Here is a 13,065-nt window from a genome sequence, read left to right as displayed (position 1 = left end):
TTGTCATTTACCTTTCATCAATAGTAATAAAGCTTCCAGACTAAGAACTGTCCTTCCTCTGGTAAATTCAACGCTACCTGCCAGGTGAGTCTAATGACATAAAGAGGACTGGAGTTCATCTAAGCTCAGAAATAATTCATGAACTGTGATATTCTGTGATGTTAAGAGCAAAAAGCCTGATTTTACCAGTGCATCATATTTATGTAGAAACTTTAATTATTTTGACAGTTTTGTTAGATTTAGTAGGTCCATAAGTTTTCTGACTGGAACACAGTTTGTGTACTTTTATACACCAGTGCAGTGCATTTATAAATCAATACGCGACTAACGTGCAGACTCCCTGATTTTATTCAAGGTTTAACAAAAGTACTGCATTTACTGTTCATTTCTATGCGCTGTCCCCACTGTCAGAGGCTCAACAATAATTGGCCGATTGACTGACAAACAGTTTAACCAGTTACGCTTTTATCCAAACCCAACGAGCTGTCAGTGGAAGTCGAGGAGGCCCTCGTTAGGCTGAAAAGGAATCAACGTGTCACACAGACAGAAAAAACAGACCCAATCAACCGAAGAAGGCAGCTGAGGTAGATGATCGCAAGTTCTTTCTTTAGTTAAAAAAACAACATTTTAACACTCCAGAGGAGGGAGGAGTGTTATTGTCAAAGAGACACCTTCATGAATGTAAATAAAGACGGTTTACATTCAATTTTATTTATACAGCAGCTGTTGGCTCAAGGTGCTTTATACTGAAGGTAAAGAACTACAATGATATACAGTCAGGGCGATCGTGGCTCAAAGAGTTGGCAGTTCCTCTTGTAATCGGAAGGTTGCCGGTTCGAGCCCCAGCTCGGACAGTCTCGGTCGTTGTGTCCTTGGGCAAGACACTTCACCTCCCGCCTACTGGTGTTGGCCAGAGGGGCCGATGGCGCGATATGGCAGCCTCGCTTCTGTCAGTCTGCCCCAGGGCAGCTGTGGCTACACCTGTAGCTGTTGTTGTGAATGTGAGAGTAAATGAATAGTGGAATTGTAAAGCGCTTTGAGGGCCCCGAAAAGCGCTATATAAATGCAATCCATTATTATATGACCCCCTGTGATCATGTGTGACAGTGGGAAGGAACCAGGAGGCCATCTGCTGCAACTGGTTAGGGATGAGGGGATGAAAACGGGACAAAAGACGCGCTGTGGAGTTAATAATAGATGCAGAGTGGTACATAAACACTTGTTTGCAGTAATGGGAAGAGAAACTGGAGAAGGAGGAAACAGCTCACGAGCCAAAGTTCGGCTATGGCTGCAGTGGAAGAAGGTTGTTCGTCTTTATTGTGACTGCTGATCGAAGCAGCAGGATGAGCTGTGAAGAGCTCAGGGCTTCCTCTCTGCTCACATTCAGATAATCCTGCAGAGCTGATCAGACAGAGCTTCACAGTGCAGACAGATAATGAGCCAAAGCAAACTGCAAAAACAGCCCAAGACTTTCTCAAGGAAAGCAAAGAAAGTCTCCAATGTCTGAGTCAGTGACCTGATCTCAGCCCAACAGAGCAGCTTTAGTTATTAAATACAAAACTTAAGGCAGAGACTCAGAAACAAGCGGCGGAGAGACACTGGCAGAGCATCTCAGGTAAGGAAACAGCACGTGGTGATGTCACCAGGCAGTAAAATATCATTGCAAAGACTTTTATCCAGATACTAAAATATAAAGTTTGTATTCAAAATTATGTTAGTCTGACCAACTACTTCTGAGCCTCTGAGACGGGGAAGATTTATGGGTTTTATTTATTTGAATTAAAGCTGTGAGTTACAAAAATGGTTTAATTTTCCACATATGGCCTGAACTGCACTTTCAAACAGAATATTTAATATTTACACTGGAAAAAAAGTTCGTAAACTTTAACTTCTTTGAAATCTTTCAGGACTTCAGATTTGTACAAATTTAATTTAAGAACATTTCTATTTTGTACAAATAAATATATTAAAATTATATCTAGTAAAACAAATACGACTGCGCCGTATAAAATCACATTAATTATAGTTTGTTATAACTTTCAGGTGACATTTATAACATGTTTATTATCACTTATATTATTACCAGTAGTGGGAGGAGTCATGTTATTGTTATTTAAATATGAGGTAAAGTTTTCATTTCCAACCACTTACATTCAGGCCAGCATGTACCCAAGACTTTAACTTCCGTGTTTCCGTCCAATCACATTTACACCTGGAGCTCCATCGGTCTCTTGGCCAATCGGGTCTCACAACGCGCTCTGTTGTCCCGCCCCCTTTCATTCAGTTAATTGTTTACTCGACTGTAAAAGATTTTTTGAGTTAGCTGCCGGTGTGCTAGCAGCGTTAACGTTCCTGAAACAGCGACACCGCGCTCGTTCTAACCGGATGTGAAATGCGGTGTCTGCGGTGAGTCGTGTGAGTGTAGATGGAGCGAAGCGAAGTTCACACGCTGCACACTGACTTCAGTCCGTCCGCTCAGTTTTCACAGAGTTGAACGAACAATGGCAGTTTGGGCCGGCAGAGGCCGAGAGCTCGCACGACTGTAACCCGTGTGAGCCTGCGCATTGGCCGGTATGTCTGCACTGCGGCCGTGGTGGCTGCTCTTCTGTCTGGCTGTGCTCGGGCATGACCTGCGGGGGTCTCAGGCGGGCTCGGCCCCCAGCGCTGCGAACACTTTAGTATGGGGACCTGGGCTGGAGGCTAGCGTCGTCCTTCCAGCTCGATTCTTCTACATACAGGCGGCGGACAGCTCGGGGAAAAAGTGAGTAATGCGAGGCCTGTGGTATGCGACTCCAGCTGCAGAGCCTGGAGTTTACTGTCGTATCGGGGTGTCAGAATCACATCACTGGTTTTCTCATTATCATGCGCATGTGCAAGCCGGAGACCTCACATGTGACCACGCAGGTGTGATTTAACAGTCAGAAGTACCAAAGGTCTGAATGTAGCTGTGTGCAAAATCACGTCTGTCTCTGAGTCTCCTCCGTATCTCCTCTGTGTCACTATCAGATATCCAGTGCCATGTCAAACCTCTCTGTTCTTTATATTAGAAGAGAAAGGGGACACGAATGTGCTGATAAATATGGAAATGCAGCAAAGAAAGAGTTTATGTGATTGCAAAAAGCGTCAGAGTGAATATTTAGTATGACCGCTTTATTGTTCAGCACAGTCTGAGCTCTCTGAGCAGCTCTGTGAGGACCTTCAGGAACTGTTCTCCAGGCTTCCTGAAGGACAGTCAAAGCTCTTCCTTGGATGTTTCTGCCTTTGCTTGTGTTCTCTGTCAGGATGATCCCACACTGCTTCAGTGGAGCTGAGGTCCGAGTGTCATGCTAAAGAGATGTTTCCAGATGTTCCTGCGTGGTGGATCAGACTCTGTAATTCATCAGTTTATCAAAGAACCTGAAACCATGACACAGCCTCCACCGTGCTTCACAGATGGCTGCAGACGCTCACTGCTGGACCTCCTCCTGACCTCCTCGTACACACTGACCATGATGTGGATCCATCTCTCCATCACACCTGTTCCTCTGACCTTCAGTCCAGTTCTGGTGTCATTTTCAGCCTCAGCCTTTCCTCCTGTTTCCCTTCAGCCGTCCTTCACTGAATCTTCTCTGATGAGGCATCAGTGAACAGTGACCATCGCTCGGTGGATTTTTATGCTTGAATCAGAGCTCCTTTGATGGGGTGTCCAAAGAAAAACACTGAGACACCTTCAGAAAACTGGAGAACTATTGCTCAAGAGAACCTTTAGAGAACATTTTATCTTATCTATTTGTACTTATAAGCCAAAATGCATGACTACAAAAGAACACTATATAAAATAAAGTGTGGTGTTAAATCTGAAGTTTTGACCTGTGAGAGCAGATACGACAGACAAACCACAGGCAGGACGATGTCAGACGGCCTCCAATGACCTTTTTCATCACACAGTTGCAGGAGCTTATCAAAGGTGCCTCCTCTCTGTGGTGATCATGCCTGCTACAGTCATTACTGCACCGTGAGCTGGTGCAGACACACTGACTGTGCAGAAAGTGCACCCAACCATAAAAAACAGTGCACAAGTTGTTACTCTGAGTGACGATCCAAGTTACCCAGACACATCTGTTAGGAGACCACCACGGCACAGATGTTTTCTGTGACACACAAACTTTAAACCTTCTTGTATGTAGAGAGTATAAACTGTGAGTGAGCGCTGAAATGAACCATACGATGATGAACTGGCAAAGGTTCAGTCCGCTGCTTTGTAAACATCGGCTCGTATTTGTTGTTATAAGATGAGATGCTGTCCTCCTGAGCAGCAGTAGATATCTTTGTATTCTCCCTCCTCCCACAGTTTGACTGCATCACCTGGTGAGAAAACCTTTGAAGTAAAGATTGTGTCTCCTGTGGAGCAGTTCACCAGGATTTGGATCCAGGTCCTGGATCGTCGGGATGGCTCATTCCTGGTCCGCTACCGAATGTACGCCACCTACTCGGAGCTTCACATCCACGTTTTGCTGAAGAACGAGCACGTTGCCAAGTCACCGTTTGTTCTCAAAGGTAGGGCGCGGTCCGTGAAGCTGCGATGTTCACTCTGATAAATGACATCATGGACTTGATTCCTGCTCACGCTCCAATCCTGAGTCTTCACCTGCTGTTTTTGCTGGATCCAGAAACTTAATGAGTCAGTGTTGTCGTCTGCAGGCCCGGTCTATCACGAGGGATGCGACTGTCCCCGGGAGAGCGGCTCTGCGTGGGAGGCCCACATGCACTGCCCTCCGTCCTTCGCACAGATAGAGAGGGACCTGTCCTTTTACCCGAGCGTCGACCCAGATCGTAACGCACAGGAGATCCCACAGCGCTTCGGACAGCGGCAGAGCCTCTGCCACTACACCGTCAAAGACAACAAGGTGATTCCACCTGGGGAAACAAACACAGACGTATCATAGATGTTTATGTTTTACCTGAGAGGAAGCTGAGAAAGTCAGCTTGTGGGCCTCTCAGTCATCCAGCCAGGCCTTCTTAAACCACGACACCATGTAGGCCTCTGGACACACACATCAGATCCAAAGGTGAGTGTAGAAGGGAAGAATATGAAGAGTAATGTTCCTTCATCCTGGACCCTGGAGCTGTGTGACTCACCTGTAAGAGCAGAGCCAGGTGTGCATGAGTGCTGCTGTGATAGCGATGAGTCTAACACTGCTCGCATTACATGAGAATATTCAGGAACGTCTCCGCTTCCATGACTAGTTCCCTCTAAAGGTATGACTGTGGTAAAGTGAAATTGATGCTTTTAGTAGTAAAAACTACTACAGTAGTACTTTGCTACTGCATTTCATACTGTGTGTGTGAGTGCAGCCGAGTCCCTTTATCAGAGGTGAATGTGACGAGTGTCACACTTCAGGGTTTCTGTTGCTTTGTTCCGTCCGTCCGTTAAACTGCATCAAAAACTGCTTTGTCTTTGTGTGTTTGTCAAATTTGAATGTGAGCTGTGGATAAATGTGCTCTGTGTTCACTTCATATCTGAACACTTTAAATGAACGAGAAGGATAAAAGTCATTCCCACATTTCCCAGCATGCTGAGTTGTTTAATTATTTTAATGTCTGCATCATTTTACAGCTCTGTCTGTTTTCTTTATAGTTTAATGAAATACTAAAGTCACTGTATCATTGCAGTAACGACTCAGCTGCCACTGACTCCTGTAATCCTGTGCAGCGGTGTAATCTATTACCTGTGAAGGTAATCTTGGATTGGTGAGCAGCTGTTTTCTGTAATGTTGTCTTTAGATCTACGTGAGGACATTTGGGGAACATGTCGGGTTTAGAATCTTTATGGATGCCGTCCTGCTGTCTCTCACCAGAAAGGTAATCTGTGTTTACGTTTACTCAGCCGTCGCTCAGACGACCAGAAACACACTTTGATTTTAATGTCTGTATATGTTGATGCATCAGGGATGAAACGTTCAGACACAACTGGTGCAGTGCATGCTGGTTATCATCGTCATCATCAGTGCAGATATGCGATCAGACGGTGGCAACAGTAATGATTATCATGAAACATTTTCAGGTGCGGCTCCCTGATGTGGAGTTCTTTGTTAATCTCGGTGACTGGCCGTTGGAGAAGAGGAAGCCTCCCGAGAAGCTTCATCCCATCTTCTCCTGGTGTGGCTCCAATAACACCAGAGATATCGTCATGCCGACCTATGACCTGACCGAGTCCGTCCTGGAGACCATGGGGAGGTAAAGCTCTGTGTGGATTCAGCTAAAGTATTGCTACGTTACCACAGAAACTGGCAGTAAATTCAATTCAGTTTTATTTACACAGCACAAAATCACAGCAACAGTCGCCTCAAGACGCTTTATATTGTAAGGTCGACCCTACAATAATACATGCAGACAAAAACACAATCGTATGATTCCCTATCTGCAAGCACTTTTGGCGACAGTGGGAAGGAAAAACTCCCTTTGAACAGGAAGAAACCTCCAGCAGGACCAGGCTCAGGGAGGGGCGGGGCCATCTGCTGTGATTGGTTGGGGTGAGAGAAGGAAGACAGGATAAAGACATGCTGTGGAAGAGAGACAGAGGTTAATAACAGATATGATTCAATGCAGAGAGGTCTGTTAACACATAGTGAGAGAAGAAGAAACCCCCAGTGCATCATGGGAATCCCCAGCAGCCTACGCCTATTGCAGCATAACTAAGGGAGGATTCAGGGTCACCTGGTTCCTGCTCCTCTTCATGTACGCGTGCTCTGCCATCACCGAGGCCGTCAGTAAGCAGGCTGCAGTATGAACCTGCATTTCCTCCTCTCACCTTTCTGCTGTTTGAGTTGATATTTAATGCAGGTGTGATGATGAGAGCTGTTTAATGTTGGACCCTCACCTGTGAGGTTAGTGATGTCACAAACTGCAGAGGATGTAACATTCAGCACGTCCTGTGCCGTACAGGGTGAGCCTGGACATGATGTCGGTTCAGGCCAACACGGGGCCGCCGTGGCCCGAGAAGAACGCCACCGCCTTCTGGAGGGGGCGGGACAGCCGACAGGAGCGCCTGGAGCTGGTCAAGCTTTCGAGGGCTCACCCGCACATCATAGACGCCGCCTTTACTAATTTCTTCTTCTTCAAACACGACGAGAGCCTCTACGGGCCGCTCGTCAAACATGTTTCGTTTTTTGACTTTTTCAAGGTGAGATGAATTATATTCCATAAAAACGCTTTTATTACGTCAGATATCCTTATGCTAATGTGTGTGTGTTTTCATTGTGTCCATGCATCACCAGTACAAGTACCAAATAAACATTGATGGCACTGTGGCAGCTTATCGGCTGCCGTACCTGCTGGCGGGGGACAGCGTGGTCCTGAAGCAGGATTCTGGGTACTACGAACATTTCTACAAGCAGCTTCGAGCGTGGGAGCACTACATCCCTGTCAGGGCAGACCTGGGAGACCTGCTGGAGAAGATCCAGTGGGCGCGTGACCACGATGAAGAGGTGACGAGAACACGTGACTGGATCCTCGCTGGTTTCACTAATGACAAGTGAAGGTGGTGTCATTTTGTTTTCTTCTTTCAGGCAAAGAAAATTGCTCTCGCAGGTCAGCAGTTTGCCCGCAGTCACCTCATGGGAGACACCATCTTCTGTTATTACTACATACTGATCAAGGTAATGTGATTACAGTTTCAGAGTTACTGCACGACTGAAAAAGTATACAATGTTACTACTCACGCAGTCTTACTGTGCTCGCGCTGCGTCGCACTGACACAATGCTGATCATTCTTCATTCGGACCGATGTACATGTGTCGCACTTCCCTCACATGTCATATTTATGCGTGCGAACTAGGAGTACGCCAAACTCCAGGTCACCGAGCCGAAGATCCGGAAGGACATGGAAGTCGTGGAGCAGCCTGCTGATGACCTGTTCCCATGTTCCTGCCACAGGACAAACGTGAGAAACACCCAAATGCTTTGTTTGCTCTGCAGCTTGTGTCTGCAGATCCTAATGATCTTATTTTACTCTTTGCACGTTAAGAAGAGGAAACAACGTTAAATCTGGGATAGTTTTATTATTCTACAGTCTGTGGCGCCATCTGGTGTACGTGAGGCATCACTGCAACCACCAAGAAGGCACGTTAGAGTGAACGTTTGGACCAACGTGCTGTTCTAACAGGAGTGTTTTCATGTTTGTTTTTCAGGTGAAGGATGAACTGTGACTGAGCTCCTCCCACTTCATAACTGACAGCCTTTTCTTTTAAAGTGCCGATCAATTGTATGACTATGGTTTGAATATCTGATTCTTATTTTTCAATAAATGCTTTTAATGTGTTCAGAGCGTGTTTTTCTCTCTGATGTCAGATTATTTACTCAGTGAGGTTTAGTGTCAGCCCTGAGGTTGAGCAGCTGACCGCTGTACCTGTTGGAAAATCAGCCGTGGCCACGCCTTCAGTTTACCTGACGGATAAAACAGAACGGAAAACATTTAAAATAAAAATCGTATCCTTGTGAAAAAGTAAACAAACGGAAGTGTCAAAAAGTTAATGCTGCTGTTTATAACTGACCATTACCCTGTTGCATGGTTTAGATTTGAACCACAAAGCATCGAGTCGCTGTTGGTGAGGAGACACTGCCCTGTACAAAGTGATATTTTTGCTGAGATATTTATCGTGATATATAAAATCAAACGTATAAAATCAAAGATGCTCGGACATGGATAAAACTGAAAGTATGAAACATGATAGAGAGTGTAGGGTGATGTTTCAATTGATCAGATGTCAGTAATATCCAACAATGTGCCAGTGTGCAGGATGACTGGGAAGGAAGGGAAGTGTTACAGAGACTGACCATTATGAAGTATGATGCTGCGTTTCCAGTACGTCCACTGGATAAAGATATATTAAAAAGCGAACAATCTGAAACAAATAATTTTAATGAAACATAACATAAACATTTCAAACCATTTATTTATTTTTTAAAAATAAAAAGTACTTTATATACAGGTTTGGTGACGCTGTAGTGACCACTCCTCCCCGCTAGGTGTCACTAATAGGTATTGAAGTCCTCGGTGTTCCAGAGAAGAAGCTGCTTGTGATGGAGACGTTTGAGGAGGTAAATATGAAAAATAAAAAGCAAACATGTCAGAAACCAGAGTCAGGTTAGAATGAAACGGAACTCGAACCAGGAGCGGAGCACCGAGAGGACGGGTGCACGAGAGGCTAGCGCGCGCCACGACCTGTGGGCTCGGTGTGCTTCGCAAACACACAAACACCTGCGCAGGTTAGAAAGCCTGTAGGCAGTGAGCGCAGCAGGAAGTGTAAGCCTCGGGGAATTCAAAGGTTTCGAGTCTGATTTTGAATAAGAGCGTGGCTGGAACTGATCTCAGACCAGCAGGCAGCTGGTTCCAAAGATCAGGACCACAGTAAGTGAAGCACCTCCAGCCCCGAGCTCTGGCTCTGGAGCAGCTGATGACCTGACAGGTGGGTTAGAGACATGGAGCAGGTCACAGAGGTGCCGGGACCAAACCACAGAATAATAACAGAAGGATCGTAAAGGTCGCAGGGAGCCAGTGTGGAAGTGGTGTGGAGTAATGTGGTCACGTGTGTGTGAGGATGAATGAGCTGATGATCTGGAGAGTGTTACAGTAATCTGCTGGATGTGATGGACCAGTGAGTCAGCTTGAGATAAGACTTCTGATTTTTCAAGTATCACCATGTAATCACCTTCACTGCTCTGTAAAGGTCGGGGGGAGAGTGGTTGGCTGTGAGGTGCTGAATCGGTGCTCGCTGGCTTTCAGGAGGCGGTGAAGGTGCCGTTTGGGGCCAAATCTTTAGATGCTGCCCTGTGCGTCCCTGCCGCCATGTCGGACGCTCACACCGCCGTGATCCTCACGCACGGAGCCGGGGGAGACATGAACTTCAGTCAGCTGGTTTCTCTGGCTCACCAGCTGGCATCACACGGTTTCCTGTGCCTGCGCTTTACATGCAAAGGTTTGAACCTGGCTCACAGGCTGAAGGCGTACACTGCTGTGTGGGTACGTCTTAAAGTCAAAGAAAACTGCACTCACTGCTTTACGTGCAATATTACACGTTTTTTGTAGAGCACCAGTATGATGTAACGTGTGCTGTTTAACGTGTTTCCACCTGTAGGACTACCTGAAGTCACTGCAGAGGTTCACAGTAAAACGCGTCTTTTTTGGAGGTAAGAAGCCTTAAGATGTTCAAAACAAAAGAGGAAGAGCTCAGAGCAGAAACGCTGTCGGGTCATTTTGTCTCACGTACTTCAGTTTGCAAAGTATTGTTGTACCTTAACAGTTTACTTTGGTGGGAAGTGTTAATGTGGTAAAACAGACCCGACGTTGATGTCCGGGGCTTAAAGACCGCACTCTGTCCATGAGCGCCTGCCTTTAACTGATGACATCACCATACCACATCTTCACCTCTGAACCTCCATCTATGTTTCAAGTGAAGACGAGGACATGCAGCAGTGTAGAAATAACTGAGTGGGAGTCCTTGAACACTGTGACGTTTCCACAGGCAGGTCGATGGGGTGTCGTGCGGCTGCAGCTTTAGCTAGGCGACTGAGCGAGGAATCCGAGGCCGCGGTGGAGGGTGTGATCTGCTTGTCTTTCCCCCTGCACCCCCCAGGACAGACGCATGCACACCGCCAACGGAGCGAAGATCTAAGGGTGCTGCCGGCGCACACGCGTGTGCTGTTTGTGTCGGGCACTGAGGACGACATGTGTGACAGGGTGAGGAATGAGATTCATACCTAATGCATGTTTCCTTATTAAACTATTAGAAGACTGTCCTGTGTGCTCATTGTTGCTGTTTGCATGTGGTTCTGATGCATCTGTGTAACGGGACATTGCTCTTGCGGTTTGAACGTGCTGCAGTGCTCACTCTGCTCTGTGTCCTCGCTCAGGTTCACTTTGACACGACGGTGAAAGAAATGAAAGCTCAGGTTGAGATTTTGTGGCTACGAGGAGGCAGCCATGGACTGAAGGTGAAAGGCCGTTCTGAGGTGTCCGTGATGGAGGAAGTGAACCTAAAAGTCATCTCTTGGATCAGGAATCAGGCGGCACAGGCCCCTTCATGTCCTCTCGTTAAATCTGTTGCTTTTGTTCCAATAAATGATGGCAGTATTTCACAGTGGGCGTCTGTGTGAACACACGGGGAGCTTTTATTCTGCACAGTATGTGAAACCCGAATCTTAATGTGCAACATGGTGATGAATGTTGATAAATCAGTCTGTGCAGACATTACTCTTCCTCACACTTCCTCTCCGTATTCATCTGAAGTCATAACTCATTACAGTTTAAAGGTGTTTTTCTGCTGCACAGACTACTTTTAGCAGCACTAAAAACTATGCAACAAACAGTTCAGGAGTTGTACACGAGAAGACGTTTGTTTGGGATTGAGGAGCCTTAATGTGTTACATAAGAACAGTCCTGGTTTATGGGTCAGGAGGAGCCCCTCAGAGGCCGCCTGCAGCACAAAGGAGAACACCGAGGGGATGGTGATGCTGTCGGGTTGTGAGAGGAGCTGAAAGAAACTCTTTCACATGGAGGTTTTCACATCGACCCCTCGCTGAAGTTCCTCTATGAGTGTAAAGTGGAAGACGACCCTCGGTTTGAAGTTGAGTGCTTGCTTCCTGCCTGTACTGTCACAATAAAGGGCTGTTCTCCTGACAGCACCTTGTGGCACAGCGGTGGTTTGTGCTGTGTTTCAGTATAAAGGTCACTTTTTCAGGGGCTTCAGTTTTGACCCTCACCGTGTTTGTTTGGATGAAATAATTATTCTGTTATTGTGTGCAAACAGGAATAACGTATATGTTTACAAATGCTGTGTTAATAATCCATTGCTCTATTAAAACACGTTTATTGTCATTATCCTCGTTGTGTTTTCATAATTTTAATATTTATTGGCCTTTATCGTTTCTACGCTTTTGTTCTGATCAGTTCCTGATAACTACTCCGAGTAATCATTTGTGTTGTAAGTACTTTAGCAGAGCACACTCGGCGACTGCGGTGCCTTTAACACAGACGATGACGTTTACGCGTGCTCGTACGCCATTGGCTGTGGGACTTCCGGGTCGTATTTTGTTTTTCAGGCAGACTCGAGCATGGCCGTGGAGCTCTGGAACAGAGTCAACGTCCCTTTTCCCAGCGCCGTGTCCGCTGTCCGCGTGCCCTTCACCGCACAGACAGGTACGAGCCGCAGCGCGCGGTCACTGACGTGCTGTGTGCGAAATAACACGCCGCATGCGACCCACGTGGGAGAGCCAGGACTCGGCGCCGCGTGGCTGTGAGGTGACGATGATGATGATGTTTGTGTTTGTGCAGCTGCAGACGTTGAAACGCTGCTGACGGAGCGCGGAAATGTGCTGAAGCTGCTCCGCAGTGAGATGCTTCAGACGGAGGTCCGGCTGCTGTACGAGCTGCTGTACGTCCTGAACAACAGCTACCGGGGCAACAAGACGTTCAAGGCGCTGAAGCAGGTGAGCGCTGTCTCCAGGGCAACCGTGGGTGTGTTCATTAAGAGCTCAGGGCAACTCGGAGCGCGCCCACCTGAGCTCCGAGTCACGTACAGGTGTACCCGACAGCACGATCTGATATCGTCGTGTCGGTGTTGTTCCCAGATCAACATAGCAAGTGACCAATCAGAATGTTGTGACGTCATACTTTTGCGACTTCGGGAAAAACCTCCGTAAAACAAAAAACTGTACTGAAGCTGCGAGAAACCGCCTCTGTGCGCCGATCAACGGACCCTGACCCTTTAATAAACGCTGAGCAGAACTGATATTGTCCTTGCAACACTGGAATTTCATAAATGCACGAATGGCTTGGCGCGCCAAAGAATAACGTCACAACAATGTGATTGGTCACTTGCAATGTTGATCCTGGAACAACATTTTCATGATGATGTGGGAACAACACCGACACGACGACAACATGTTCCTCCTCCATGCAGCCAGGCAGCCTGTCGGTCACAGTAGGGATGGATGACGCCACGTCTGTGTGTCCTATACTGATGTCATAGATTTGGATACCGATATGACTCCGGTATAGTCTCCTTTTAGTCATAAATGTCATATTAA

The 13,065-nt window shown here is 46.7% G+C and overlaps 3 protein-coding genes across 6 annotated transcripts in view; all 3 read left to right on the top strand.

The window, feature by feature from the left end:
* The first annotated feature begins 2,268 nt into the window (after window positions 1–2,268).
* On the top strand, window positions 2,269–8,309 carry poglut2 (protein O-glucosyltransferase 2). Of its 2 annotated transcripts, none has more exons than XM_005925884.3 (10): window positions 2,269–2,406; window positions 4,331–4,536; window positions 4,681–4,886; window positions 5,764–5,841; window positions 6,044–6,216; window positions 6,925–7,162; window positions 7,257–7,466; window positions 7,548–7,637; window positions 7,817–7,921; window positions 8,169–8,309. In XM_005925884.3, exons 1-10 carry the CDS (start codon window positions 2,393–2,395, stop codon window positions 8,184–8,186), a joined length of 1,338 nt encoding a protein of 445 aa, XP_005925946.1. In that variant the 5' UTR covers window positions 2,269–2,392; the 3' UTR covers window positions 8,187–8,309. The 2 variants fall into 2 exon arrangements, with proteins under 2 accessions (XP_005925946.1, XP_005925945.1); XM_005925883.3 differs by having other exon boundaries at window positions 2,276–2,761.
* A 640-nt stretch (window positions 8,310–8,949) lies between these two features.
* On the top strand, window positions 8,950–11,840 carry tex30 (testis expressed 30). Of its 2 annotated transcripts, none has more exons than XM_005925899.3 (5): window positions 8,950–9,078; window positions 9,764–10,000; window positions 10,116–10,167; window positions 10,503–10,717; window positions 10,891–11,840. In XM_005925899.3, exons 1-5 carry the CDS (start codon window positions 9,061–9,063, stop codon window positions 11,131–11,133), a joined length of 765 nt encoding a protein of 254 aa, XP_005925961.1. In that variant the 5' UTR covers window positions 8,950–9,060; the 3' UTR covers window positions 11,134–11,840. The 2 variants fall into 2 exon arrangements, with proteins under 2 accessions (XP_005925961.1, XP_005925965.1); XM_005925903.3 differs by having other exon boundaries at window positions 8,950–9,246.
* A 105-nt stretch (window positions 11,841–11,945) lies between these two features.
* The window catches only part of nepro (nucleolus and neural progenitor protein), a 9,413-nt gene continuing 8,293 nt past the window's right edge, over window positions 11,946–13,065 (top strand). For both annotated transcript variants that reach the window (XR_006054518.1, XM_005925904.3), the window contains exons 1-2: window positions 11,946–12,175; window positions 12,311–12,465. Coding sequence is in view for 1 of the 2 variants with exons in the window: in XM_005925904.3 (XP_005925966.1) it covers window positions 12,091–12,175; window positions 12,311–12,465 (240 nt within the window). In the remaining variant the exon portion in view is untranslated. The remainder of the gene's footprint in view (window positions 12,176–12,310; window positions 12,466–13,065) is intronic.

Source organism: Haplochromis burtoni, unplaced genomic scaffold (genome assembly GCF_018398535.1).
Source record: "Haplochromis burtoni strain Fernald_Lab_line unplaced genomic scaffold, NCSU_Asbu1 Contig_74, whole genome shotgun sequence".
Classification (NCBI taxonomy): domain Eukaryota; kingdom Metazoa; phylum Chordata; class Actinopteri; order Cichliformes; family Cichlidae; genus Haplochromis; species Haplochromis burtoni.
This window is presented reverse-complemented; position numbering and strand designations above follow the sequence as displayed.

Coding starts and splice junctions, on each gene's coding strand:
- poglut2 (XM_005925883.3), top strand. CDS start 2,574: ATGTCTGCACTGCGGCCGTGGTGGCTGCTCTTCTGTCTGGCTGTGCTC. Junction 2,762..4,330: donor GCGGACAGCTCGGGGAAAAA/GTGAGTAATGCG, acceptor CTCCTCCCACAG/TTTGACTGCATCACCTGGTG. Junction 7,638..7,816: donor ATTACTACATACTGATCAAG/GTAATGTGATTA, acceptor CGTGCGAACTAG/GAGTACGCCAAACTCCAGGT.
- tex30 (XM_005925899.3), top strand. Junction 10,001..10,115: donor AGGCGTACACTGCTGTGTGG/GTACGTCTTAAA, acceptor TTCCACCTGTAG/GACTACCTGAAGTCACTGCA. Junction 10,718..10,890: donor AGGACGACATGTGTGACAGG/GTGAGGAATGAG, acceptor GTCCTCGCTCAG/GTTCACTTTGACACGACGGT.